Consider the following 25,253-nt stretch of genomic DNA (forward strand, 5'->3'; position numbering starts at 1 on the left):
CCATGTCAATATGTTACCCCCTACACCATGAGCTTTTATTTTCCGCAATTACTTTTGATGTGGTGTGATTTGAGCCTGTGTTCCGGCCATGTGTAGTGTAAGCCTGTGTTCCGGCTGAGTGTAGTTTGAGCCTGTGTTCCAGCCGGGCGTAGTTTGAGTCTGTGTTCCGGCTGAGTGTAGTTTGAGTCTGTGTTCCGGCTGAGTGTAGTTTGAGTCTGTGTTCCGGCCGGGTGTAGTTTGAGTCTGTGTTCCGGCTGAGTGTAGTTTGAGTCTGTGTTCCGGCTGATTGTAGTTTGAGTCTGTGTTCCGGCTGAGTGTAGCTTGAGTCTGTGTTCCGGCTGAGTGTAGGTTGAGTCTGTGTTCCGGCTGAGTGTAGCTTGAGTCTGTGTTCCGGCTGAGTGTAGGTTGAGTCTGTGTTCCGGCCGAATGTAGTTTGAGTCTCTGTTCCGGCCGGGTGTAGTTTGAGTCTGTGTTCCGGCCGAATGTAGTTTGAGTCTGTGTTCCGGCTGAGTGTAGTTTGAGTCTGTGTTCCGGCCGAGTATAGTTTGAGTCTGTGTTCCGGCCGAATGTAGTTTGAGTTTGTGTTCCAGCCGGGTGTAGTTTGAGTCTGTGTTCCGGCCAAGTGTAGTTTGAGTCTGTGTTCTGGCCAAGTGTAGTTTGAGTCTGTGTTCCGGCTGGGTGTAGTTTGAGTCTGTGTTCCGGCCGAATGTAGTTTGAGACTGTGTTCCGGCTGGGTGTAGTTTGAGTCTGTGTTCCGGCCGGGTGTAGTTTGAGTCTGTATTCCGGCCGGGTGTAGTTTGAGTCTGTGTTCCGGCCGAATGTAGTTTGAGTCTGTGTTCCGGCTGGGTGTAGTTTGAGTCTGTGTTCCGGCCGAATGTAGTTTGAGACTGTGTTCCGGCTGGGTGTAGTTTGAGTCTGTTCCGGCCGGGTGTAGTTTGAGTCTGTATTCCGGCCGGGTGTAGTTTGAGTCTGTGTTCCGGCCGAATGTAGTTTGAGTCTGTGTTCCGGCCGGGTGTAGTTTGAGTCTGTGTTCCAGCTGAATGTAGTTTGAGACTGTGTTCCGGCCGGGTGTAGTTTGAGTCTGTGTTCCGGCCAAGTGTAGTTTGAGTCTGTGTTCCGGCCGAATGTAGTTTGAGACTGTGTTCCGGCCGGGTGTAGTTTGAGTCTGTGTTCCGGCCGGGTGTAGTTTGAGTCTGTGTTCCGGCTGAGTGTAGTTTGAGTCTGTGTTCCGGCCAGGTGCAGTTTGAGTCTGTGTTCCGGCTGAGTGTAGTTTGAGTCTGTGTTCCGGCCGAGTGTAGTTTGAGTCTGTGTTCCGGCCGAATGTAGTTTGAGTCTGTGTTCCGGCTGAATGTAGTTTGAGACTGTGTTCCGGCTGGGTGTAGTTTGAGTCTGTGTTCCGGCCAAGTGTAGTTTGAGTCTGTGTTCCGGCCGAATGTAGTTTGAGTCTGTGTTCCGGCCGGGTGTAGTTTGAGTCTGTGTTCCGGCTGGGTGTAGTTTGAGTCTGTGTTCCGGCTGAGTGTAGTTTGAGTCTGTGTTCCGGCCGAATGTAGTTTGAGACTGTGTTCCGGCTGGGTGTAGTTTGAGTCTGTGTTCCGGCTGAGTGTAGTTTGAGTCTGTGTTCCGGCTGAGTGTAGTTTGAGTCTGTGTTCCGGCTGGGTGTAGTTTGAGTCTGTGTTCCGGCCGAATGTAGTTTGAGACTGTGTTCCGGCTGGGTGTCAGTTGATTGGCCAGTACATGCTCAGTCTAAGGGACAGTGTGTGAGAACCCAGCTTAGGACAGGTGAGTTCAGGTAGATCTATAAAGAAAACGAACTAAAACTTTACAATTAAAATCAAACAATAAAGATAAAAAAGCAATAAAATAAAGTAATTTAAACAAACATCTAAAACACGCACCTTTGTAGTTAAGAAGCATATACCCTTTGTCAGTGGTATTAGCTCTCAATAAACACAGTAAATTGCAGCATACATAGGAAGAAAGTAATTAAAGTAAATTAACTAAATAACATAAGTTAAAATGGCTGGACAGGTGTGATGTTGCAGCTGTGGAATGTGGGGTCTTTTGGATACCAATGAAATCCATGACAAACACGTCTGCAGGAAGTGTAAGCAGCTTAAGGAATTCCGGATCAGGATGATTGATCTGGAAGCCAAAATGCAGACACTGCGCAGCATAAGGGAGGGGGAGAAATACCTGGATACTTTGTTCCAGAAGACAGTCACACCTCTTAGAAGAGGGTCATCTGTTTTGGCCAGCAGTGAGGGACGGGGGATGTGACTGTCAGTGAGGCAGGTAATGGGACCGAGCAGACAGTAGTGGAGGAGCCTCAGACTTTGCAGTTGTCAAACAGGTTTGAGGTGCTCACAACCTGTCTGGATGAAAGCGAGGTCTGCAAGGTGGAGGAGCTGGCTGGCCATGACACTGTGATACAGGAAGCTGTTCAACCAGGGGGAGCAAAAAGGAATGTAGTGGCAGTATAGGACAGTATAGTGAGGGGATTGACACTGTTCTCTGCAGCAACAAGCAAGTGTCCAGACTGCTGTGTTGCCTGCCTGGTGTCAGGGTTCAGGACATCAGCTCAGGGCTGGAGAGGAACTTGCAGTGGGAGGGGGAGGATCCAGTTGTCATGGTCCATGTAGATACCAATGACATAGGTAGAATGAGGAAAGAGGTTCTGCAAAGTCAGTATGAGGAGCTAGGTACCAAATTAAGTAGCAGAACCTCAGAGGTAATGATCTCTGGATTATTACCTGTGCCACGTGCAAATTAGCACAGGGTAATAAGATTAGAGATAAATGTGTGGCTCAGAGTCTGGTGTGGGAGAAGTGGGTTCTTGTTTGTGGGGCACTGACATCAGTACTGGGCAAAGTGGGGGCTGTAACGTTGGGACAGTTTACACCTGAACCGTGCTGGGATGGGTGTCCTCGCAAATCGCATAACTAGGGAAGTAGAGAGGGCTTTAAACTAGACAAGAGGGGTGAGGGATCAAGCTTGGGTAGAGGTAGCAATTCAAGGTGTAGAATCAAGACAGGAGAGCAAAATAGTAATATGAGAAATGAGGGTCAGAGAATGGCAGGAATGGACAGAGAAAAAAACCTAAGAATACATCAATAGTCAAGACTAGATGTTACAAAGTTAACAAAAAGACGGAACTAAAGGCTCTGTATCTGAATGCACGTAGCATTCATAATAAAGTAAAAGAATTGATGGCCCACATTGAAGTAGATAAATAGGATCTGAAAGCAATTACGGAGACGTGGCTGCAGGACGACAATGATTAGGTCCTTAGTATTAAGGGGTACATGACATTCAAGAAGAATAAGGAGCTTGGTAAAAGTGGAGGGGTAGCACTGTTAATCAAAGAGGGCACTGGTGCAATAGTTAGAGATGACCTTGGTTCAGGAGATCAGGATGTAGAATCGGTTTGGATGGAGATGAAGAATTGTAGGGGGGAAAAGTCATTAGTGGGATTGGGTGTAGTTTGAGTCTCTGTTCCATAACACTGGAGATGTCAGGCTGTGTTCTGGCCGGGTGCAATTTGTCTGTCTTTTTCCCTGGTGTAGCTTATGTCTGTGTTCTGGCCGGGTGTTGTTTGTCTGTCTTTTTCCCTGGTGTGGCTTATGTTTGTGTTCTGGCCGGGTGCTGTTTTAGTCTCAGAATCACAGAATTTTAACGACACAGAGGGTGGCCATTTGACCCATCATGTCTGCACCAGCTCTCCAAATGCGCATTATGACCTAGTGCCATTGCCCTGCCTTTTCCCCATATCCCTACACATTGTTTCTATTCAAATAATCATCTAATGTCCTCTTGAATGCCTTGATTAAACCTGGCTCTGCCACACTCCCATGCAATGCATTCCAGACCCAAACCACTCACTGTGTGAAAAGGTTTTCTCTCAGATAAGGCTGAAGCATTTGCTACAATCTTCAGCCAGAAGTGCCGGATGGATAATCCATCTCGGCCTCCTCTGGAGGTCTCCAGCATCGCAGATGCCAGTCTTCAGCCAATTCAATTCACTCCACATGATATCAAGAAACGGCTGAAGGCACTGGATACTGCAAAGGCTACGGCCCTGATAATCGGATTCAGTGATGGTAATGCCATTGAACATCAAGGGGTGATGGTTAGGTTCTCTCTTGTTGGAGATGGTCATTGCCTGACACATTGTGTGAATGTTACTTGCCACTTGTCAGCTCAAGCCTGGATATTGTCCAGGTCCTGCTACATTTAGACATGGACTGCTTCAGTATCTGAGGAGTCATGAATGGTGCTGAACATTGTGCAATCATCAGCGAACATCCCCGCTTCTGACCTTATGATGGAAGGAAGGTCATTGATGAAGCAGCTGAAGATGGTTGGGCCGAGGACACTACCCTGAGGAACTCCTGCAGTGATGTCCTGGAGCTGAGATGACTGACCTTCAACAATCACAACATCTTTCTTTGTGCTGGGTATGACTCCAACCAGTGGAGAGTTTTCCCCCTGATTCCCATTGACTCCAGTTTTACTCGGGCTCCTTGATGCCACACTCAGTCAAATGCTGCCTTGATGTCAAGGACAGTCACTCTCACCTCACCTCAGGAGTTCAGCTCTTTTGTCCATGTTTGAACCAAAGCTGTAATGAGGTCAGGAGCTGAGTGGCCCTGGCGGAACCCAAACTGGGCATCAGTGAGCAGGTTATTGCTAAGCAAGTGCCACTTGTTAGCACTCTTGATGACCCCTTCCATTACTTTACTGATGATGGAGAGTAGACTGATGGGGCAGTAATTGGCCAGGTTGGATTTGTCCTGCTTTTTGTGTACAGGACGTACCTGGACAATTTTCCACATAGCCGGGTAGATGCCAGTGTTGTAGCTGTACTGGAACAGATTGGCTGGGGGCACGGCAAGTTCTGGAGCACAAGTCTTCATTATTATTACCGGAATACTGTCAGGGCCCATAGGCTTTGCGATATCCAGTGCCTTCAGCCGTTTCTTGATATCACGTGGAGTGAATCAAATTGGCTGAAGACTGGCATCTGTGATGCTCGGGGCCTCCAGAGGAGGCTGAGATGGATCATCCACTCGGCACTTCTGGCTGAAGATTGTAGTAAATTCTTCAGCCTTGTCTTTTGCACTGATGTGCTGGGCTTCCCCATCATTGAGGATGGGGATATTTGTGGAGCCTCCTCCTCCAGTGAGTTGTTTAATTGTCCACCACCATTCACAACTGGATGTGGCAGGACTGCAGAGCTTAGATCTGATCTGCTGGTTGTGTTCATCAGTCTAATACCTGGAATGAGTGGGTTGTCTTGTGAGGAAAGGTTGGACAGACTTGGCTTGTATCCACTGGAGTTTAGAAGAGTGAGGGGTGATTTTATTGAAATCTTTAAGATCCTGAGGGGTGTTGACAGGGTGGATGCGCAGAGGATGTTTCCTCTTCTGGGAGAATCTAGAACTAGGGGTCACTGTTTAAAAATAAGATGTTGTTAATTTAGGACAGAGATGAAGAGAATCTTTTTCTCAGAGGGACATGAGTCTCTGGAACTCTCTTCCTGAAAAGGTGGTTGAGGCAGAGTCCCTGAATATCATTAAGGCAGAGCTAGATAGATTCTTGATCAGCACTGTAACCTGCAAGGGTATAGACCAGGTGCTGGAAAGTGGGATTAAAATGAGCGGCTAGTTTCTTTTCTGTCTTTTTCTGGCCAGCACAGAGATGATGGGCTGAATGTCCTCTTTCCACGCCATAACATTTTGGTGGTTGTAAGGGGGTGAAAGGTTATCAGGGGTAGGCAGGAATGAGGAGAGGAGATTACAATCAGATCAGCCCTGACCTTACTGAATGGTGGGGCAGGCTCGAGGTGCTGACTCCTCGTTTATATGCTCCTCATCACTGAGACTAGCTTTCAGTTCCAGATTTATCAATTGAATTTAAATCCCACCAGCTGCCGTGATGGGATTTGAACCCATGTCCCCATAGCCTGGGACTCGGGATTACTATAGTCCAGTGACATGAACACTGCATTTTCTTTACTTGCTATCTCCCCCATTTGTACACATATACACCCACGTCTCTTTTCGAGTTGTACTCTTTATTTTATATAGCCTCTCTTCCTACCGCAATGAATCACTTCACACTTAGGCAATTAGAGATGGGGAATAAATGTTGGCCTAACCAGCGACACCCACATCACATGAACGTATAAAAAAAAAACTTCCATGTTTTGTGTCATCTGCAAGCTTTGAAATTGTGCCCTTTGCACCCAAGTCTAGGTCGTTAATATAGACCAAGAAGAACAGTAGTCCTAAAATGACCCCTGGGAACCCTACTGTTTATTTCTCTTCAGCCTGAGAAACAGCTGTTGATTACTACCCTCGGCTCTCTTTCCCTTAGCCCTGTTCCTGTGTCCACTAACCCGACTTCTTTCATTCTATGGGCTTCGATTTGGCTGACACGTTTATTGGTCAAATGTCTTTGTAAGTCCATATACGCAACATCCACTGCGCTACCCTCAAGGACACAAGAAATAGGAGCAGGAGTAGACCACGTGGCGCATCGAACCTGCTCCACCTTTCAATACGATCATGGTCAATCCGGGGCTTCAACTCCGTTTTCCCGCCCGCTCTCCATATCCCTTAATTCCCTGACATCAAAAATCTGTCTATCCCGGCCTGTCTATCCCGGCCTGTCTATCCCGGCCTGTCCATCCCGGCCTGTCTATCCCGGCCTGTCTATCCCGGCCTGTCCATCCCGGCCTGTCTATCCCGGCCTGTCTATCCCGGCCTGTCTATCCCGGCCTGTCTCACCAGTGGGGAGCTTGAATGAATCACTAGAGCAGCTGAGGGCAGAGAGGTCAACATGATGTATGCTCAACACAAGTTCGAGGAACAGCACCTCATCTTTTGATGAAGTCATCCACAGCCTTTCCGGATTCAACATTGACTCAATTTCACACCATAACCTGTGCCTCCATTTTGCTTCTTTTCCCATTGCAGCTTTCCTGCTGCTACTGGCCAAGTCCTGTTTCCAGTTGGTATCTTTGTATGTTTCAGTCTTAGTCTAGTTTTTTTTCTTGATTTTGCTTTTGGACAGCAGCTGTTTGTTGTTCTCTCATTCTCACCTCCTTGTTTCTGTACTTGCCCCATGAGCACTCCCTTTGGCCCAGCACCACTAAAGCTTTTGTCATTTATTCTCTCCTGTCTTTACCCCATCATTGACCTCTTCTTTTCTTCTATTTCCATCCTCCGCTCTTTAGCTAACTTCAAACCTGTTACATCTTTAACTTTTCCCAGTTCCTGATGAAAGGTCATCAACCTGAAGCATTAACTCTGTTTCTCTCGGCCACAGAAACTCTCTAATCTGCTGACTATTTCCAGCATTTTCTGTTTTTCTTTCAGATTTGCTGTGACACTATATAGCTCCACTTGTAAAAGGTTTTTGATCAAGTTCCACAGGAACAGTTATTGAAACTCAGTTAGATGGTTTAGGGTTAATCTGAGAATGGATCAGAAAGTGCTTGACCAAGGCCAATGTCAGGATGTGAAAAAACGTGGTCATCCCAAAATGGAGGGTGAGGGGGCTGGAGGGGGAGGGGGGAGGGGGGCTGGAGGGGGCGGGGGAGGGGGGGCTGGAGGGGGCGGGGGAGGGGGGGGGCTGGAGGGGGCGGGGGAGGGGGGGCTGGAGGGGGTGGGTGTTATAAGGGGCAGGGGATTGGAGGGACTGGAGAGGAGGGAGCTGATGTTCACACCATTTGTGTGTGCTGTCTGATCGCTCTGGTCTGGTGTCTAGACTCTTATGTCTGCTATAACAAAAGCAAAATACTACAGATGCTGGAGATCTGAAATAAAAAAGAGAAGATGCTGGAAAAACTCATCAGGTCTGACAGCATCTGTGGAGGGAGAAACAGAGTTAAAGTTTCGAGTCTGTATGACTCTTCTGTCCTGGCTTCATTGTTTGAGCATTTCATTGACATCTTTTTCCTTTAGTTGCACAGTGCTAAACAGCTTGCTGATTGGTGTCTCCATCACATCTGTACCAACTACAACAGTATCTGCAGCAAGTTTCCAAAGGAGATGAGGCACATGTCTGCAGGTATACCAAGTCTTGGGTTGCCCCTCCTGACACACAGCTCCAGCATTCAATAACTTACAGATCACCCAACACCATCACAAACACTTTACAGCTGGAAGATTGTCCTGACCTGCGGGTGCTTGTTCTTTAGCTCTGACCATCTCTCTTTGTCCCTCTCTCGCTTGACCTTTCTCTGTCTTGCTCTCTCTTTCTCTTTCTGTGTCTCTCCCTCTGTTTCTCTCTCTATCTCTCCCTCCTGTTTCTTTCTCTGTGTTTCTCCTTCTGTTTCTTTCTCCCTCTGTGTCCGTTTCCTTATGTCTCTCCACGGGCGGAATTAGTGTGGTGCAAGGCGGGAAAGTCGGTGTGATTCCCGCTGGGTGGTAGGATGGATGTGTTAGGTGGGAATGTCAGTGTGATTCCCGCTGGGTGACAGGATGGATGTGTTAGGTGGGAATGTCGGTGTGATTCCCGCTGGGTGACAGGATGGATGTGTTAGGTGGGAAAGTCGGTGTGATTCCCGCTGGGTGACAGGATGGATGTCGTAGGTGGGAATGTCGGTGTGATTCCCGCTGGGTGACAGGATGGATGTGTTAGGTGGGAATGTCGGCGTGATTCCCGCTGGGTGGTAGGATGGATGTGTTAGGTGGGAAAGTCGGTGTGAATCCCGCTGGGTGGTATGATGGATGTGTTAGGTGGGAATGTCAGTGTGAATCCTGCTGGGTGACAGGATGGATGTGTTAGGTGGGAATGTCGGTGTGATTCCCGCTGGGTGACAGGATGGATGTGTTAGGTGGGAATGTCAGTGTGATTCCCGCTGGGTGACAGGATAGATGTGTTAGGTGGGAATGTCGGTGTGATTCCTGCTGGGTGGTAGGATGGATGTGTTAGGTGGGAATGTCGGTGTGATTCCCGCTGGGTGACCGGATGGATGTGTTAGGTGGGAAAGTTGGTGTGATTCCCGCTGGGTGACAGGATGGATGTGTTAGGTGGGAATGTCGGTGTGATTCCCGCTGGGTGACAGGATGGATGTGTTAGGTGGGAATGTCGGTGTGATTCCCGCTGGGTGACAAGACCGATTGTCATGCCCAATTTTCCACTTTCCACATCATTAATTATGCATCAGCGAGGAGCTCGTTGACTCTCATTGTGGAATGCGAAGGGCTTCGTCCCTATTTAAATGGCACTCACTGCATGGCGGGGGTGGCCTTGCACTGTAAATTAGCAGGTTGACCACCGGAGTAAAACCCTGCACTTCACAGTTCAGTGCGGCCTCCCTGGAGATTCACCTCCAGGTTGTCTCGGAACAGTAGAAGATCCCCTTTCCGAGGGGTGGGAGGAGGAGGTCCTCGCACCTTACCATACTGGCCTGGGAGGAGGATGGTCAGGAGGCCAGTGCCTGTGAGCAACAGAAAAGGACCACCCTGCAGTGTAGGAAGAGAATGAATGATCTGGTCCACTGCACTAAGGTAAGTGAACCTTCTCCTCGCTCCACTTCAAACTCTCATAAGGGCACGAGTCAGAGTCGACAGGGATGTCACATACTATCAGCACAGAGGACATCAGCAGTGCTTGTCTGACAGTCACTTTAAGATCACCATCTCATGTACAATCCTGCACAAGCAGCATCTTCTGTTGCTGGGGAGGTCTCTGCACGCACAGCAGGCATTACATGTTTCTGTACTGCTCTGTCAACATCATTACTCAGTCCAACCATCTGTCCTTATGCAGGACAAGATCACCAATAGCAAAAGGGAAAGATCCCAGACTGGTGGGAAACCCTGGAATTGAGGATACCGTCCCAGAACAAGGAGCAGAGTTGGTTGGAGAGGATGGGTATTGTTCCTATGCAGAAGGTGAGACTGGCTTCTCTCAACAGGCCTGTGAGGCTCCATGCAGTTTTCATCAACAACATGTAGAATGACTATAAGCGACCTGTAGTGTGGTGCCTGTCTAGTCAATCACTAATTCTCTCTCCTCCCTTCTCCAGGCACCAGGAAGAAAAGGCGAAGGAAGGGGTTAAGCAAGCCCTCCAGCCCCCACACCACTTTGATGAGGAGGCTGAGGACCTGTCACCCTGTTCGCCTGTACTCTCTGCCAATGCACCTTGGTGGGTCCACGTTCGCCTGTACTCTCTGCCAATGCACCTTGTTGGGTCCACTTTCGCCTGTACTCTCTGCCAATGCACCTTGGTGGGTCCACGTTCGCCTGTACTCTCTGCCAATGCACCTTGGTGGGTCCACGTTCGAGGTCACAATCTGGTGATTACCTCACAGACCCACTTCACAGCAGACAGAGGCAGCGACAGCCAAGTTCTCTGACACTTACAGCACTGCTGGTCACCAGGCCCCAGCTGAGTCCCAGTCTGCAGATGACCCAGACAGAAATGTTGGAGTTGCAGAAACAGGCGGGGGGAACATCAGGGAGGGTTGTCAGAGGCTGTGCACAGACTGGAATGAAGGTTGGAGGAGTCTGTCCATGTCCTGTCTGATGTGGTGGTTCTGGCAGGTGAGCACACTGAAGTCTGCATGGGAAGGCTGACCGCTGCCTTGGAGACCCAGGTCCAGCAGAGTGCACACCTTCTGCCAGATTTGCACTCAAGCCTGCACCCTATCACTCTAGCCATTGGTGTGTTCCATCAGTGTCTAGGCGAGAGGGAGATGGGACACCTCGACCTCCCTCCAGGTGCCCCTTTTCCTCAAGGAGTTGGGGAGGGGCCCTCAGGCACCCAAAGGGAGGAGGAGAGCCAGCCGGCGGCATCCACCCACAAGTCTCCAAAGGTGTCCTGCCACTTCTAATCTCTGCCTGTGACCCCATCAACTCCAGCAGGTCGGGCTGAGGAGGGTTCGCCTCCCCTGGAGACCCTTAGCTGGCCGGGACCTCCAGACCTCAGGCCTCCAGAGAATGTCTGCCAAAGTCATCTCAGACAGCAGGATATAGCAGTCAGCAGGGCTGCCTCCACCTCAGCTTCATGTCAGGGCTGCATCCAGACGTTGCGATAGAGCTGGGAAAGTGAAGACATGTTGAATGCACAATGGTACCATGGATATAATCTGCAACATTGTGAATATATTTCGCTTTTATCCCTCTCCAAGTTTCAGGGATTGAATAGCTGATCGATGGGATGCAAGGTCCCACACTCATTCAAGGGTCCAAAATATACCCCCCACTTATCTCGCACCAATGAATTCTCACTCATCGAGTCTGCTCCGCCATTCAATGAGATCATGGCTGATCTGATAATCCTCAACTCCACTTTCCTGCCTTTTCCCCATAACCATTGATTCCTTTACTGATTAAAAATCTGTTTATCTCAGCCTTGAATATACTGAACGACCCAGCCTCTACAGCACTCTGCGGTAAAGAATTCAGATTCAACACCCTCTGAGAGAAGAAATTCCTCCTCATCTCTGTTTTAAATGGGTGCCCCCTTACTCTGAGATTATGCCCTCTGGTCCTAGACTCTCCCACAAGGGGAAACAACCTCTCAGCATCTACCCTGTCAAGCCCCCTAAGAATCTTATATGTTTCAATAAGGTCACCTCTCATTCTTCTAAACTCCAATGAGTACAGGCCCAACCGACTCAACCTCTCCTCATAAGAAAATCCCTCCATACCCGGGATCAACCTAGTGAACCTTCTCTGGACTGCCTCCAATGCCTGTCAATCTTTCCTTAGATAAGGGGACCAAAACTATTCACAGTATTCTAGGTGTGGTCTAACTAGTGCCTTGTATAGTTTTAGCAAGACTTCCCTAATTTTATACTCCATTCCCTTTGAAATAAAGGCTAACATTCCATTTGCCTCCCCATTACCTGCTGAACTTGTATGTTAGCTTTTTGCAATTCATGCACAAAGACTCCCAAATCCCTCTGTGCTGCAGCTTTCTGCAGTCTTTCTCCATTTAAATAATATTCAGCTCCTCTATTCTTCCTGCCAAAGTTTCCCACATTATATTCCATCTGCCAAGTTTTTGCCCACTCACTTAACCTGTCTATATCCCTCTGTAGACTCTTTGTGTCATTCTCACCACTTGCCTTCCTGCCTATTTTTGTATCAGAGACAAACTTGGCGATTGTACACTCACTTCCCTCATCTGAGTCATTAATATATATTGTAAATAATTGTGGCCCCAGCACTGATCCCTGTGGCACTCCACTAGTTACAGGTTGCCATCCTGAAAATGCTCCCTTATCCCAATCTGTTTTTTATTAGTTAGCCACTCCTCTATCCATGTTAATATACTACCCCCAGTACTATGGCCACTGACAATGAGATTCAGTGAAGGTAATGCCATTGAATGTCAAGGGGCTATGGTTAGATTCTGTCTTGTTGGAGATGGTAGAAAGAGGGTTGAGGTCCTGCAATAAAGATTTATGGAGCAAGCTAGCAGATTAAAAAGCAGAACCTCAAAGGTTGTAATCTCTGGATTACTCCCTGTGCCAGGTGCTAGTGAGTATAGGAATAGAAGGATAGAGAGGATAAATGCGCGGCTGAAGAGATGGTGCAGGAGGGAGGGCTTTAGTTTCCTGGATCACTGGGTCTGTTTCTAGCGAAGGTGGGGCCTGTACAAATCAGACAAGTTGCACCCGAACCAGAATGGGACCAACATCCTTGCGGGGAGAAAGACAGAGTTAACGTTTCGAGTCCATATGACTTCTTCAGAGCTATACAGACTCGAAACGATAATTCTATCTTCTTCTCCACAGATGCTGTCAGACCTGCTGAGTTTTTCCAGCAATTTTCGTTTCTGTTTCAAATTTCCAGCATCCACAGTATTTTGTCTTTATTCGTGTGGGGAGGTTTCCTAGTGCAGTTGGGAGGGGGATTTAAACTAATTTGGCAGGGGATGGGATACAGAGTGGAGGTACAGTAGGGGTGATGCACAGCCAAATAAAGAAGAGAAGCTAATTGAGTCTGGAAGACAGAGCAAATATAGACCTGTTAAGGCACAAAGGAATAAAGAAAGGCTGGATTGTATCTATTTTAATACAAGGAGTCTTACACGTAAGACAGATGAATTGAGAACGTTGATTAACACATGGGAATATGATATTGTTGCTATCACAGAGACATGGTTGAGGGAAGGGCAGGACTGGCAGCTCAATATTCCAGGGTATAGAATCTTCAGGCATGACAGAGGCTAGGGTGTAAAAGAGGAGGTGACATTGCACTATTGATCAAGGAGTCAATAAGGAGGGATGGTATCTTAGAAGGTTCCTCAAATGAGGCCATAGGGGTAGAACTTAAAAACAAAAAGGGGGCAGTCACTTTGCTGGGTGTATACTCTAGGCCTCCACACAGTCAGAGGGAGATAGAGGAGCAGATATGTAGGCAAATCTCAGAGAAATGTAAAAATAATAGGGTAATAATAGTCGGGGATTTCAACTTCCCCAATATTAACTGTGATAGTCTTAGTGGGAAAGGCTTAGAGGGGACAGAATTCTTAAAAGTGCATCCAGGAGAGCTTTTTGAGCCAACACATAGAAAGTCTGACAAGAGAATGGGCGGTACTGGACTTAATCTTAGGGAATGAAGCCAGGTAAGTGGTAGAAGTGTCAGTGTGGGAGCATTCTGGGGATAGTGACCATAACTATGTAATATTTAAGGTAGTTATGGAAAAGGACAAAGATGGACCAGAAATAAAGGTCTTGAATTGGAGGAAGGCTGGTTTCAATATGATAAGATAGGATCTGGCCAAAGTGGACTGGGGGAGAGCTACTTGTAGGAAACTCTACATCAGACCAGTGGGAGTCATTCAAAAAGGAAATAGAGTTCAGGGCCAATAAGTTCCCATAATGGTGAAAGGTGGGATCAACAAGTCCAGGGAACCCTGGATGTCAAGAGATATAGGGGATTGAATAAGGGAAAAAAAGGAGGCTAATGGCAGATACAGAGGCTGAAAACAGCGGAAGCTCTAGAGAGTACAGAAAGTGTAGGGGGGGGATGTACTTAAAACAAGAAATTAGGAGAGTGGAGAGGGGGCATGAAAAAGCCCTGGCGGGCAAGATAAAGGAAAATGCCAAGGCATTTTATAAATATATTAAGGACAAGAGGATAACCAGGGAAAGAGTAGGACCCATTAGGGACCAAAGTAACAATCTGTGTATGGAGCCAGAGGATGCAGGTGAAGTTTTGAACGATTACTTTTTATCTGTGTTCACTCTGGAGAAGGACAATGTATGTGCAGAATTCAGGGTGGGGGGACTGTGTATACTTGAACAAATTAGCACTGGAAGGGAGGAGGTATTAGCTGTTTTAGCAGGCTTAAAAGTGGATAAATCCCCAGGCCCAGATGAGAATTCCTCTCTGGCCACAGGAGAGGTGCCAGAGGACTGGAAGACAGCGAATGCGGTACCATTATTCAAGAAGAGTAGTAGGGATAAACCAGGTAATTACAGACCAGTGAGTCTAACATCAGTGGTGGGGAAACTATTGGAGAAAGTTCTGAGGGACAGAATTAATCAGGAACAGTCAGCCTGGCTTTGTCAGGGGGAGATCATGTCTAACAAATTTGATTTAATTTTTCGAGGAGGTGACTAGTTATGTAGATGAGGGTAGTGCAGTTGATGTAGTCTACATGGACTTCAGTAAGGCTTTTGACGAGGTCCCACATGGGAGAATGGTCAAGAAGGTAAGAGCCCATTGGATCCAGAGCAATTTGGCAAATTGGATCCAAAGTTGGCTTAGTGGCAGGAGGCAGAGGGTGATGGTCGAAGGTTGTTTTTGCGATTGGAAGCCTGTGATGAGTGGTGTACCACAGGGATCGATGCTGGGACCCTTGCTGTTTGTAATGTACATTAATGATTTCAATGTGAATATAGGACTATTGATCAGTAAGTTCGCAGATGACACGAAAATTGGTGATGTTGTAAATAATAAGGAGGAAAGCCTTAGATATAGGATGATATAGTCGGGCTGGTAAGATGGGCAGAGAAGTGACAAATGGAATTTAATCCTGAGAAGTGTGAAGTGATGCATTTTGGGGGGACTAACACAGCAAGGGAATACACAGTGAATGGTAGTACTGTAGGAAGTACAGAGGATCAGAGGGACCTTGGTGTACATGTCCATAGATCCCTGAAGGCAGCAGCACAGGTAGATAAGGTGGTTAAGAAAGCATATGGGATACTTGCCTTTATTAGCCAAGGCATTTAATATAAGAGTAGGGAGGTTATGTTGGAGCTGTATAAAATGCTAGTTAGGCCACAACTGGAGTACTGTGTATAGTTCTGTTCATCACACTATAGGACGGATGTGATTGCACTGGAGGGGGTGCAGAGGGAATTCACCAGGAGGTTCCTGGGCTGGAGCGTTTCAGTTATGAAGAGAGACTGGATAGGCTGGGGTTATTTTCCTTAGAGCAGGGAAGGGTGAGGGGGGACCTGATAGAGGTATACAAAATTATGAAGGACATAGGGAAGATAGGAAGATACTTTTCCCCTTAGCAGAGGCATCAATAACCAGGGGGCATAGATTTAAGGTAAGGGGCAGGAGGTTTAGAGGGGACTTAAGGAAATTTTTTTTCACCCAGAGGGTGGTTGGAATCTGGAACACACACCTGAGGGGATGGTAGAGGCAGGAACCCTCACAAATATTTAAATCAACACTTGAAACTACGGGCCAAGTGTTGGAAAATGGGATTAGAATAGATAGGGGCTTGAAGGCCAGAATGGACACGATGGGCCAAAGGGCCTGTTTCTGTGCTGTATGACTCTGACCCTACAGTCATTGCCTGACACTTGTGTGGTGTGAATGTTGCTTGCCACTTGTCAGCCCAAGCCTGGATATTGTCCAGATCTTGCTGCATTTGGACATGGACTGATTCAGTACCTGAGGAGTCGTGAATGGTGCTGAACATTGTGCAATCATCAGTGAACATCCCCACTTCTGACCTTATGATGGAAGGAAGGTCATTGATGAAGCAACTGAAGATGGTTGGGCCGAGGACACTACCCTGAGGAACTCCTGCAGTGATGTCCTGGAGCTGAGATGACTGACCTTCAACAACCACAACCATCTTCCTTTGTGCTGGGTATGACTCCAACCAGTGGAGAGTTTTCCCCCTGATTCCCAGATACCACAGTCAGTCTTTGCAGGGTTGACAGGGCTGAGATTGCTGTTGTCGTTTCAGGTGCCTAGGTCAACGTCATGTGGTCTGTCTGGTTTCATTCCTTATTGACTTTCTTTTAGCTGTTTTCTACAACTGAGTGGCTTGCTCAGGCATTTAAGAGTCAAGACCCATTGCTGTGGGTCTGTTGGCCAGATGGCACATTTCCCTCCCTAAAGCACATTAATGAACCAGATGGGTTTTTACAACAATCGACAATGGTTTCATGGTCATCATCAGAATTTTAATTCCAGATTTTTATTGAATTCAAATTCCACCATCTGCCGATTGGAACCTGGGTCCCCAGATCATTAGCCTGGGTCTCTGGAATAACTAGTCCAGCAACAACGCCACTATGCCATCGCGTCCCTTAACAGCACAGTGGGTGTACCTACGCCACATGGACTGCAGCAGTTCAAGAAGGCAGCTCACCACCACCTTCTCAAGGGCAATTTCTTACATAAGAATGTGGAACATGAGAAATAGGAGCAGGAGGAGACCATTCAGCCTCTTGAACCTGGCCCATTCTTGTTTCCTTTGCAGCCTGATGTACATTTCACCTGGAGCTTCTTTTTCATTCATTCACAGGATGTGGGCTTTGCTGGCTGAGCCAGCGTTTATTGCCCATCCCTAATTGCCCCTTGAGAAGGTGGGGGTGAGCTGCCTTCTTGACCCACTGCAGTTCATGTGGTGTAGGTACAGCCACGGTGCTGTTAGGGAGGGAGTTCCAGGATTTTGACCCAGCGACAGTGAAGGAACGGCGATATATTTCCAAGTCAGGATGGTGAGTGACTTGGAGGGGAACTTCCAGGTGGTGGCGTTCCCATCTATCTGCTGCCCTTGTCCTTCCCGATGTTGGTGGTCATGGGTCTGGAAGGTGCTGTCGAAGGAAAATCACCTACCTGGTGATTTGTCCACTTTCAATTTCTAATCTTTGCTTTTTCACTGTTTGTCCCATTTAATATTTCACATTCCCCCTCCCTCACTGCAATATCTGCTTCCCTTCTCTCTCGTGAAAGTGTCTTAAGAACCTAGCCGTGTGTTCAGTCTGCACACACAGGTAGCTTTATAGTCACTGGATCACCTTTACTCTTTCTTCAGCCCCACACTCTTTATTTCTAAAACTGTTTTCTTTTCATACGCCAATGTTTTTACTTGTCCCCACTTTGCCTTCCTAATTTCCTTTTTGATTTCACCTCTGTACCTTCTACATTGCTCTCAGATTTCTGAAATATTGAGTGCCTGGCAGTTAGCACAATCCCTTGTGTTTTGCTCTATGCTGATCTGTATGCCCTTTGACATCCCATCCTCTTGCTTTGGGGAAGGTATTTGTTCTGAAACCCCGAGCTTCTTGGTGTAAGTTCCTGCATTGCTGACTCTGGCTTCACTGAAAGTAACTGTTTCCTGTCCAATCCTGTGAAATCACCTTTCTAGTCCCCATCGAGAAATGTTACACCTGGTGAACCTTTGTCCTTTTCCAGTTATGGGGAGAAGGTGGGAGAATTGCACTGAGTGAGTTGCTCATTCGGAGAGCCAGTGCAGGCATGATGGGCCGAATGGCCTCCTGTGCTGTAATAATTCTCTGCTTCTCTGTGATTATGTTTTCCATAACTATGCTAAATGTAACTGAATTAGGATCACGATTGCTTTTCTATTCTCCCTCCTGCCCCCTCTCTCCACACCCTGTACAGCTCAGCCACCCGTAGTGCCCCAGGCTTGGCTCTGACTGCATTCTCCTGAGGAACTATCATTCTCATCAGTATTCAGTACTGAAGAGTGGGAGTCACTTGGGGGATTCCTGCTCCTTTCTGACTCCCTGGTGGTGACCCATTCCCTCTTTCTCTGCAAACCCTTAAGCTGCAGGGTGAGCACATCTATAAACATGCTATCCACAAAGCCCCCAATGTCACAGAAGCACCTCAGTGACACCAGCTGCTGCTCAGCCTCCATGATCCAACTGAGCACATGTGAGTGTTCAGAATAGGAGAAATGCCCTGCAGTTCCACGTGGAACAGGATGTGCTAAGTTTGCAGCTCTTGTGAATTTGGTGGATTTGGCCTGCTCCTGATGTTCTTCCTGCTTTTTGTGTTCCTAGAGAACAAGAGACATTTTGAGAAGTGGCGTTGGCCACCAGTCTGGTACCTGAAGGCAGAGGATTGTTACAACCGCACACGGAAAGAACGAGAGCGAGAGGGTGAACTCCTACACGAGCAGCACAGCAAGAGGAAGTGGAGTTTCTGGCGGTCCAGATCCACACCTGTCACATAGAGAATTGCCAGCCCCAGATGGACCCACTGGGCACCAGGAAAGACCAGCAGAACAGTGACCTCTGTTCAAAGCCGAGACGGATTGGGAGAATGCCGGTGTTACACCCAAGAATCCAGTGCTTCATGGGTACATGGCAGTGATAGGAAACCAAAACAGAGACATACCCTAGCAGATAAGAGCTCATGATCCTGAGAGTGACTGTTGGATCTTGGCATCTCACCTCAATATTTGATTCACTTCCATCCCTTGGAACATAAGGGCTTGAGTTTTTGCTGAAACCTTTTTCAGGGAATATGCTCTACAGATCCCTGGGGAATCTAATCAATCCATGTGGAGAACAGAACTTTCCCCAGTAATAATACCCCATTCATTGTTACTCTCTGACCTCAGGCACTTTGCACCTCAATAGACTGTTAACCAACTTTGTACTTTACCACCTGTGGCTTAGACCATTTGGTCAACTCCTCACCTGAAGATGTGACCTGTACTTCCCAACACATTCCCAACACATTCCCAATCACATTCCCAATCACATTCCCAATACGTTCCCAACACATTCCCAATCACATTCCCAATCACATTCCCAACACATTCCCAATCACATTCCCAATACATTCCCAACACATTCCCAACACATTCCCAATCACACTCCCAATACGTTCCCAATCAGATTCCCAACACATTCCCAATCACATTCCCAACACATTCCCAATCACATTCCCAATACATTCCCAACACATTCCCAATCACATTCCCAATACAGTCCCAATCACATTCCCAATCACATTCCCAACATATTCCCATCACATTCCCCATTCCCTTCAACTCCTATTGAAATTATCCAGCAACACAAGTTAACAGTTACTGACAATAATCACACCCCGGTCACTCTCCCCCGGTCACTCTCCCCCGATCATTCTCCCCTGGTCACTCTCCCCCGGTCACTGTCCGACCCTGCAGACTGTCTGACCCTGCAGACTCTCCCCCGGTCACTGTCCAGCTCCGCAGACTGACCGACCCCGCAGACTCTCCCCCGGTCACTGTCCGACCCGGCAGACTGTCCGACCCCGCAGACTCTCCCCTGGTCACTGTCCCCCGGTCACTGTCCGACCCGGCAGACTGTCCGACCCCGCAGACTCTCCCCCAGTCACTGTCCAGCTCCGCAGACTGTCCGACCCCGCAGACTCTCCCCTGGTCACTGTCCCCCGGTCACTGTCCGACCCTGCAGACTCTCCCCCAGTCACTGTCCCCTGGTCACTGTCCGACCCTGCAGACTCTCCCCCAGTCACTGTCCCCCGGTCACTGACCGACCCCGCAGACTCTCCCCCGGTCACTGTCCCCCGGTCACTGGCCGACCCTGCAGACTCTCCCCCAGTCACTGTCCCCCGGTCACTGTCCGACCCAGCAGACTGTCCGACCCCGCAGACTCTCCCCTGGTCACTGTCCCCCAGTCACTGTCTGACCCTGCAGACTCTCCCCCAGTCACTGTCCCCCAGTCACTGACCGACCCCGCAGACTCTCCCCCGGTCACTGTCCGACCCGGCAGACTGTCCGACCCCGCAGACTCTCCCCCGGTCACTGTCCCCCGGTCACTGTCCGACCCTGCAGACTCTCCCCCAGTCACTGTCCCCCGGTCACTGTCCGACCCGGCAGACTGTCCGACCCCACAGACTCTCCCCTGGTCACTGTCCCCCGGTCACTGTCCCCCGGTCACTGTCTGACCCTGCAGACTCTCCCCTGGTCACTGTCCCCCGGTCACTGTCCCCTGGTCACTGTCCGACCCCGCAGACTCTCCCCCAGTCACTGTCCCCCAGTCACTGTCCGACCCTGCAGACTCTCCCCTGGTCACTGTCCCCCAGTCACTGTCCGACCCCGCAGACTCTCCCCTGGTCACTGTCCCCCGGTCACTGTCCGACCCTGCAGACTCTCCCCTGGTCACTGTCCCCCAGTCACTGTCCGACCCTGCAGACTCTCCCCTGGTCACTGTCCCCCAGTCACTGTCCGACCCTGCAGACTCTCCCCTGGTCACTGTCCCCCAGTCACTGTCCGACCCTGCAGACTCTTCCCTGGTCACTGTCCCCCGGTCACTGTCCCCCGGTCACTGTCCCCCAGTCACTGTCCGACGCTGAACATTCGACTGGAAGAAAGGGCTGTTTTCCTACAGAATTGCAGTTTCATCATCTGCCTTATTGACTAATAGTTACAGTATTAAAGTTTACAATATTAAAACCAGCGCTTCTTAATTGCTTTTTTCAATGTGAATGTGATGGGTGTGATGCGATAGTTTTTATTCATTCACAGGATGTGGGCTTCTCTGGCTGGGCCAGCATTTATTGCCCATCCCTAGTTGCCCTTGAGAAGGTGGTGGTGAGCTACCTTCTTGAGCCGCAGCAGTCCATGTGGTGTAGGTACACCCTGACGCTGTTAGGGAGGGAGTTCCAGGATTTTGACCCAGCGACAGTGAAGGAACGGCGATATATTTCCAAGTCAGGATGGTGGGTGGCTTGGAGGGGATCTTCCAGGTGGTGGTGTTCCCATCCACCTGCTGCCCTTGTCCTTCTAGATGGTAGTAGTCGTGGGTTTGGAATGTGCTGCCTAAGGAGCCTTTGTGAGTTGCTGCAGTGCTGCTTGTAGATGGTACACACACTGCTGCTACTGTGGTCGGTGGTAGAGGGAATGAATGTGGATGTGGTACCAATCAAGCGACTGCTTTGTCCTGGACAGTGTCCAGCTTCTTGAGTGTTGTGGGAGCTGCACTCATCCAGGCAAGTGGGGAATATTCTATCACACTCCTGACTTGTGCCTTGTAGATGGTGGACAGGCTTTGGGGAGTCGGGAGGTGAGATACTCACTGCCTCTGACCTGCTCTTGTAGCCACGGTATTTATATGGCTAGTTCAGTTCAGTTTCTGGTCAATGGTAACCAAAGTCATTAATATAAATTGTAAATAATTGAGGCCCAAGGACTGACCCTTGTGGCACTCCACCAGTTACAGTATTCCAATCTGATAAAGACGCATTAATCCTGACTCTCTGTCTTCTGTGTGTTAACCAATCCTCAATCCATATAAATACATTACCCCCAATGTCATGAGCTCTTATCTTGTGCACCTTTTATGTGGCACCTTATCGAGTGCCTTCTGAAAATCCAAATAAATCTACTGGTTCCCCTTTACCAACTCTCATTGTTATATCCTCAAAGAATTCTAGCAAATTTGTCAAACATGATTTCCCTTTCACAAAACCATGTTGACTCTGTGTTAAGCTTTTCTAAATGTCCTGCTATTTCTTCCTTAATAATGGGCTCTAGTGTTTTCCCAAAGGCAGATGTTAGGCTGACTGGCCTATAGTTTCCTGCTTTTTGTCTCCCTCCCTTCTCGAACAGGGGCTTCACTTTATCAGTTTTCCAATCCTCTGGGGCCCTCCTGGAGTTATGAAATATTTTGACCAATGCCTCCACTATCTCTAAAGCCACTTCCTTTAAAACCCTTGGATTCAGGCCATCAGGTCCTGGTGACTTGTCTGCCTTTATCCCATTAGTTTGTCAAATACTTTGTCCCTCGTGATCAAGATCTTCCCTCCCATTAGCCCCTTGCTTCTCTGATATCTTTGGGATGTGTATAGTGTCCTCCACCGTGAAGACTGATGCAAAATATTGATGAAAATTATCTGCCATTTTCCTGTTCCCCATTATCAATTCTCCAGTCACATCCTCCAAGGGTCCCACACTCACTTTAGCTACTCTCTTTTTATATAGCCACAGAGGCTCTTGCTGTTTGTTTTTATATTCCTTGCCAATTTACTTTCAGAATCAATTTCCTCCCTCTTTAGTCATTTACTGCTGGTTCCTAAAAGAATTCCCAATCCTCTGGCCTACCGCTAGTTTTTGCTGCTTTGTATGCCTTAGTTTCTGATTGGATACTCTCCTTGACCACCTTTGTTAACCACGGGTGGTTCATCCTTCTCATCAAGTCCTTTTTGACTGGGATAAATTTTTGCTGAGCATTATGAAATATCTGCTTAAATATCTGTCACTGCTCATCCACTGACCTTCCCCTTAGTCTATTTCCCCAGCCCGCTTTAGACAACTCTTTCTTCATATCTCTGCAATTGTCCTTATTTGACTTGAGGGCACTGGTTTGAGACACGAGTAACTCGCCCTCGAACTGAATTTGAAATTCTACCATGTTGTGATCGCTACCCCTAGAGGATCCTTAACTACGATATCTCTTATTAATCCCACTTCATTACACATTATGAGATCTAAAATAGTCTGTTCCCGGGTAGGTTCAGTGACGTTTTGCTCTAAGAAACAATCCCTGATGCACTCTACAAATTCATCTTCCATGTTACCCCTGCCAACCTGATTTGTCCAGTCAATATGCAGATTAAAATCACCCATGATAATTGTAGCACCCTTCTTACACACCTCCATTATTACCCGGTTTATACTTTGTCCTACAGAGAGGCAACTCTTCGGGGGTCTATAGACGACTCCCACCAATGACTTCTTCCTTTTGCTATTCCTTATTTCCACCCAAACTAATTCCACATCACGACCTATTGCACCTATATCATTACTCACCACTGCACTGATAGCTTATTTTATTAACAAAGCTACCCCACCTCCTCTTCCTTTTTGCCCATTTTTTCCGGAACATCAATACCCGTGAATACTGAGTTTTATTTCTAATTGTGCCGTCAACTCATCTAGCTTGTCACAAATGCTACCTGCTTTCACAGCTTTGCTTTGCCTTTTTAACATTATTAATCAGTCTGGTTCTAATTTCTGCTACACTCTCCTGCTTATAATTTCTGCCCCTTCCTGTCACATTTTAAATATCGATCGCCCCTTCACCACACTGCACCTCAGCTCTCCCACTTTTGGTTGATTACAGTGTGTGAATGAGGATGTGGTTTTACAGTCTGTGAGCATGTGGTTTTACAGTGTGTGCGAGTGAGGGTGTGGTTTTACAGCGTGTGTGTGAGTGAGGGTGTGGATTTACAGCGTGTGTGTGAGTGAGGGTGTGGTTTTAAAGTGTGTGCGAGTGAGGGTGTGGTTTTACACTGTGTGAGCATGTGGTTTTACAGTGTGTGTGTGTGAGTGAGGATGTGGTTTTACAGTGTGTGTGAGGGAGGATGTGGTTTTACAGTGTGTGTGTGTGAGTGAGGATGTGGTTTTACAGTGTGTGTGTGTGAGTGAGGATGTGGTTTTACAGTGTGTGTGAGGGAGGATGTGGTTTTACAGTGTGTGTGTGAGGGCGTGGTTTTACAGTGTGTGTGTGACGGTGTGGTTTTACAGTGTGTGTGAGTGAGGATGTAGTTTTACAGTGGGTGTGAGGGTGTGGTTTTACAGTGTGTGAGCGAGGGTGCAGTTTTACAGTGTGTGTGAGTGAGGGTGTGGTTTTACAGCATGTGTGTGAGTGAGGGTGTGGTTTTACAGTGTGTGTGAGTGAGGGTGTGGTTTTACAGTGTGTGGGAGTGGGGGTGTGGTTTTACAGTGTGTTTGTGTGAGGGTGTGGTTTTACAGTGTGTGTGAGTGAGGGTGTGGTTTTACAGTGTGAGTGATGGTGTGACTTTACGGTTTGTGTGAGGGTGTGGTTTTACAGTGTGAGTGAGGGTGTGGTTTTACAGTGTGTGTGTGAGGATATGGTTTTACAGTGTGTGTGAGTGTGGGTGTGGTTTTACAGCGTGTGTGTGAGTGAGGGTGTGGTTTTACAGTGTGAGAGGCAGTGTGGTTTTACGGTGTGTGTGAGGATGGGGTTTTACAGTGTGTGTGAGGGTGTGGTTTTGCAGTGTTGTGTTTGAGGGTGTGGTTTTACAGTGTGTGTGAGTGAGGGTGTGGTTTTACAGTGTGAGCGAGTGAGGGTGTGGTTTTACAGTGTGTGTGAGTGAGGGTGTGGTTTTACAGTGTGTGTTTGAGGGTGTGGTTTTACAGTGTGTGTGAGTGAGGGTGTGTTTTTACAGTGTGAGTGACGGTATGGTTTTACAGTGTGTGTGAGGGTGTGGTTTTACAGTGTGTGTGTGTGAGGGTGTGGTTTTACAGTCTGTGCGAGTGATGGTGTGGTTTTACAGCGTGTGCGAGTGAGGATGTGGTTTTACAGTGTGTACGAGTGAGGGTGTGGTTTTACAGTGTGTGTGAGTGAGGGTCTGGTTTTACAGTGTGTGTGAGTGCGGGTCTGGTTTTACAGTCTGTGCGAGTGATGGAGTGGTTTTACAGTGTGGGTGAGTGAGGGTGTGGTTTTACAGTGTGTGAGTGAGGGTGTGGTTTTACAGCGTGAGTGAGGGTGTGGTTTTACAGTGTGTGTGAGTGAGGGTGTGGTTTTACAGTGTGTGTGAGTGAGGGTGTGGTTTTACAGTGTGTGTGAGTGAGGGTGTGGTTTTGCAGTGTGTGTGAGTGAGGGTGTGGTTTTACAGTGTGTGTGAGTGAGGGTGTGGTTTTACAGTGTGTACGAGTGAGGGTGTGGTTTTACAGTGTGTGTGAGTGAGGGTGTGGTTTACAGTGTGTGTGAGTGAGGGTGTGGTTTTACAGTGTGTGTGAGTGAGGGTGTGGTTTTACAGTGTGTGTGTGTGAGGGTGTGGTTTTACAGTGTGTGTGAGTGAGGGTGTGGTTTTACAGTGTGTGTGTGAGGGTGTGGTTTTACAGTGTGTGTGTGAGGGTGTGGTTTTACAGTGTGTGTGAGTGAGGGTGTGGTTTTGCAGTATGTGTGTGAGGGTGTGGTTTTACAGTGTGTCTGAGTGAGGGTGTGGTTTTGCAGTGTGTGTGAGTGAGGGTGTGGTTTTACAGTGTGTGTGAGTGAGGGTGTGATTTTATAGTGTGTGTGAGT

General features: G+C 48.0%; 1 protein-coding gene across 3 annotated transcripts in view; it reads left to right on the forward strand.

Moving 5' to 3' along the window:
- Positions 1-20,646, forward strand: part of LOC121281698 (rho-related BTB domain-containing protein 2-like) — a 443,351-nt gene extending 422,705 nt beyond the window's left edge. For 2 of the 3 annotated variants that reach the window (XM_041194627.1, XM_041194631.1), the window contains 2 exons: positions 7,968-8,073; positions 18,255-20,646. In XM_041194627.1, the coding sequence (XP_041050561.1) occupies positions 7,968-8,073; positions 18,255-18,427 (279 nt within the window). In that variant the 3' untranslated portion in view covers positions 18,428-20,646. The remainder of the gene's footprint in view (positions 1-7,967; positions 8,074-18,254) is intronic. The other variant, XM_041194629.1, reaches the window with a different exon arrangement.
- Positions 20,647-25,253: the final 4,607 nt, after the last annotated feature.

Source organism: Carcharodon carcharias, chromosome 1, assembly GCF_017639515.1.
Source record: "Carcharodon carcharias isolate sCarCar2 chromosome 1, sCarCar2.pri, whole genome shotgun sequence".
Lineage (NCBI taxonomy): Eukaryota > Metazoa > Chordata > Chondrichthyes > Lamniformes > Lamnidae > Carcharodon > Carcharodon carcharias.